This window comes from Acanthisitta chloris, unplaced genomic scaffold (assembly GCF_000695815.1).
Source record: "Acanthisitta chloris isolate BGI_N310 unplaced genomic scaffold, ASM69581v1 scaffold32918, whole genome shotgun sequence".
Taxonomy (NCBI): domain Eukaryota; kingdom Metazoa; phylum Chordata; class Aves; order Passeriformes; family Acanthisittidae; genus Acanthisitta; species Acanthisitta chloris.
This window is the reverse complement of record NW_008689172.1, coordinates 1-4003: the sequence shown is the minus strand read 5'-3', so window position 1 is coordinate 4003 and position 4003 is coordinate 1. Positions and strand designations below refer to the sequence as shown.

Here is a 4003-nt window from a genome sequence, read left to right as displayed (position 1 = left end):
GTGGGGCTGAAGCAGGCGAAACCCTTAGGGATGCCATGCTCGGCTGATGGGCACGCTGTGCTGCGGAGCGAGGGCAGGTGACAGCGCGTGTGTCCCCTCCAGGCTCTGCTGATGGAGACCACCAAGCTCAAGCCCTTCAGCCGGGATGCAGTACGTGCTGTGCCGCTGGACCGATGGGCTCTATTACCTTGGGAAGATCAAGAGGGTAACGTGGGCACCCAGGGGGTAACTAGGCACCCAGAGGGTAACGTGGGCACCCAGGGGGTAACTAGGCACCCAGAGGGTAACGTGGGCACCCAGGGGGTAACTAGGCACCCAGAGGGTAACGTGGGCACCCAGGGGGTAACTAGGCACCCAGAGGGTAACGTGGGCACCCAGGGGGTAACTAGGCACCCAGAGGGTAACGTGGGCACTCAGGGGGTAATGGGAACACCTGAAGTATATAATAAGTTCTGTTCCCTGGGTCAGCTCAAGGCTTGGGGGTGCTGGCCTGGGATGCAGTGTGTCTTTGGTCAGATGGGAATTTTGGGTGGGTGTCATGCCCCACACCTGACTTCCCACAGCCCCAAGAGACAGGGAAGCACTGGGAACGGGAGCTGACTCAGAATGGTTCTTCCCTCTCTCTCCTTGCAGGTGAGTGGCTCCAAGCAGAGCTGCCTGGTCACGTTTGAGGACAACTCCAAGTATTGGGTCCTCTGGAAGGACATCCAGCATGGTGAGTGCTGCCTCATCCTCCCTTCCCACCGCTGTGCCAGGGAGTCCTTCCCAGCACCACGGGGACGTGGCTGTGCCTCACATATCTGACTCTGCCATCCCCATCCCACAGCTGGTGTCCCTGGGGAGGAGCCCAAGTGCAGCATCTGCCTGGGGAAGACATCAGGCCCCAGGAATGAAATCCTCATCTGCGGGAAGTGCGGGCTGGGTGAGTATGGGCATATCACCCTGGGGGGAGGGTCCAGCCAGCCCCATGGTGCTGATGCTGAGCCTTCCCACAGGTTATCACCAGCAGTGCCACATCCCAGTGGCGAGTGGCAGTGAGGGCCCACTGGGGACCCCGTGGTTCTGCCGCCGCTGCATATTTGCCCTGGCTGTGCGGGTGAGTTGAGGGCTGCCCAGGGATCCCAGCTCTGTGGGGCAGGATGTGCCCCCCAAGGCAGCTGTGCTGATCCCATCCTGCTCATTCCCACAGAAGGGAGGTGCCCTGAAGAAAGGAGCCATTGCCAGGACACTGCAAGCTGTGAAGATGGTGCTGTCCTACAACCCTGAGCTGCTGGAGTGGGACTCCCCACACAGGACCAACCAGCAGCAGTGCTACTGCTACTGTGGAGGCCCTGGAGAGTAAGGCCCTAGCTGCCTGCCACAACTGGTTTTGTGGGGAAAAGGAAGATGGTATCAGGGTCAAATGTTTTACCCCAAGAGAAAAGCACTTGGCTTGCAGGACATTGCCCCAGAGCAGCAGCTTTGCTGCCCACACTGCCATCCAGGTGTCCACTCGGTCCTGGAGGCACCATTTGCACCCACCTCTGGGGTTGCAGAAAATACAAGTTGGAGAGGGAGGGAGTCAGGGTAGTGGCTTGCCACACACTGCCCTCACTGTCACTTTCCTCCTGTCCCTCCCCAGGTGGTACCTGAAGATGCTGCAGTGCTACCGCTGCCGACAGTGGTTCCATGAAGCCTGTACCCAGTGCCTCAGTGACCCCATGATGTTTGGAGACAGGTATGTGCCTTCTGCACTGTGCTGAGCTGCCTTTCCAGGGGGAACTCATGCACAAACATATCCCCAGTTGTATCTCCCTGATCCATCTGGCACCTGGGGACAGGCAGGTGGTCCCATCCTGCAGTGTCCTGCTCCTCCTGTCTGTGCTGTCACTGTTGGTACCCAGAGCACTATCCTCAGCCAACCCATCCCCAGACCCTGCATGGCTGTGGGAGTGATCCTCACCCCTAATGCTCTCCCTCCTGGCTGTTTTCCAGGTTCTATGTGTTTTTCTGCTCTGTATGCAACCAGGGACCTGAATACATCAAGCGCCTGCCCTTGAGATGGTAAGAAACAGGTCTCAGCTCCTTTGGGATGTGCCAGGATGGCCATGGGGCACTGGGCTGACTGATCCTCAGAGGTGTTCAAGATCAGGCTGGATGGGACTGTGAGCAATCTAGTCTAGTGAAAGGTGTCCCTGCCCATGGCAGAGAGGTTGGATCTGGGTGGTCTTTAAGGTTCCTTTCAACCCAAATCTTTCTATGTTTCTATGTTTGGGGTTCCCCCAGGCTGCAGATAATGTCCCACCCCTCCCCAAAGCTCAAAGGATGATGTCTTGGCTATGGTATCCCCCAAACTGGGTTGCTTCCCCTGTGAGGTGTGGGAATGGTCCCATGTTCCAGCAGTGGGTTTTGGGAGGACCTGGGAGCTGGAGCAGCACTGGCAGAGCAGGACATCATGCTGGGTACCATCATGCAGGGAGAGGGTGGGCTGCTGACCCCCTGCCCCCCTTGGCTGCTGCAGGGTGGATGTTGTCCATCTCGCCCTCTACAACCTGGGTGTACAGAGCAAGAAGAAGTACTTTGACTTTGAGGAGATCTTGGCCTTCGTGAACCACCACTGGGACCCGCTGCAGCTTGGGAAGGTAGAAACACACAGCCCAGGCTCGGGCTGGAGAGCAGCCGCAGGGCTGGGATTGCCCTTGTTGGGGTGTCAGGCCTGACACGTTTCACAGTTGGAAGTAGAGCTGGGAGAAGCACTAACATCAAGGCATGTTGGAAACCTCTCCCCACGGTGGGATGGGTCGACTCCCTGTGAACGCTGAGAGGGCAGGGAGTGCCAAACCCTGGCGGCTCTGGGTCTTGGCATCCTTCCCTCCCTGACCTTGGGCAGGAGCTGAAACCCGGAGTTTGGGTTCCCCCAGCTGTTTGGTTTTTGCATAACCACAGCAGGAGCCCTGCCTGACCCTCTCCTCTCCCTGCAGCTCACAGGTACCCCCATCTCCGAGCGCGGCCCACACCTCCTCAACGCGCTCAACAGCTACAAAAGCAGGTGAGCCCTGGGGGAGGGATGGAGACAGAGTGGGATGCAGGATGCTCCTGTTCCCCTCAGCTGAGGGTTGTTTCCTCCCTTCCAGGTTTCTGTGTGGGAAGGAGATCAAGAAGAAGAAATGCATCTTCCGCCTGCGGATCCGCGTTCCGCCGAACCCTCCCAGCAAGGTGCTGCCGGAGAAAGCCCCTGGTGAGGCTGAGAGCAGCTCCTGTGAGCTGAAGAAGAGGGGGAAAAAATATGTCCATAAGGACAGGTGAGTGGCCACGTTTGCCTGGGCACCCCTGTGGCAGCAGCAGCCCATGCCCATGCTGTCCTCACCTGCTGTCCTTGCAGCCTCCTGCCGCGGCAGCTCCAGCAGCAGAAGCGGAGAGCGGCACGGCGCAAGAGGGCCAAGTTCCTGCTGGAGGATGCTATTCCCAGTGTGAGTCCTTCATCCCCTTCTCTGCATGACCATCCTGCACGACCAGCTCAGTGGGACCCCCCTAGTCCCATCCCGGGGCTCCTCACAAGATTTCCCCACTCCTGCAGGCAGGGAAAGCCTCTCTCCCTCGCCCTGGGAAGTGTTCTTTGCCAAGTCCTCTTCCCGGGGGTGGCAGGGCAGAGGGTGCTGGGGTGCTGGCAGCATTCCTTTGCCTGGCAGTGACAAGTGAGCTTGTTTTTGTGACACAGAGTGACTTCACCTCTGCCTGGAGCACCAACCACCACCTGGCCAGCATCTTTGACTTCACGCTGGATGAGATCCAGAGCCTGAAAAGGTCTGTGCAGCCCAGCCTGAGGTGTGGGGGGGCAGGGGTGCTGCTTGTCCCTGGCTGAGGCTGATTGCATCCTATCCCATTCCCAGTGCCAGCTCAGGACAGACTTTCCTATCGGACGTGGACTCCACGGATGCTGCCAGCACCTCAGGCTCGGCCACCACCAGCCTCTCCTACGAGTCCAGGTGAGGGCTGTGGCCCTGACCCCTTCTCCCGAGGGGTC

General features: G+C 59.0%; 1 protein-coding gene across 1 annotated transcript; it reads left to right on the top strand.

Annotated features, from left to right (window-relative positions):
• Positions 1-145: 145 nt before the first annotated feature.
• On the top strand, positions 146-3969 carry PHF19 (PHD finger protein 19). The gene is made up of 13 exons (XM_009081325.1): positions 146-205; positions 634-715; positions 827-922; positions 996-1096; positions 1190-1338; positions 1622-1717; positions 1975-2043; positions 2501-2621; positions 2961-3028; positions 3114-3281; positions 3362-3449; positions 3698-3783; positions 3870-3969. Exons 1-13 carry the CDS (start codon positions 146-148, stop codon positions 3967-3969), a joined length of 1284 nt encoding a protein of 427 aa, XP_009079573.1.
• Positions 3970-4003: the final 34 nt, after the last annotated feature.

Excerpts from the sequence above, each read along its gene's own strand:
- PHF19 (XM_009081325.1), top strand. The coding sequence starts at position 146 with ATGCAGTACGTGCTGTGCCGCTGGACCGATGGGCTCTATTACCTTGGG. Across the intron at positions 716-826 it reads CTGGAAGGACATCCAGCATG|CTGGTGTCCCTGGGGAGGAG; the intron begins GTGAGTGCTGCC and ends CCCATCCCACAG. Across the intron at positions 923-995 it reads CTGCGGGAAGTGCGGGCTGG|GTTATCACCAGCAGTGCCAC; the intron begins GTGAGTATGGGC and ends GCCTTCCCACAG.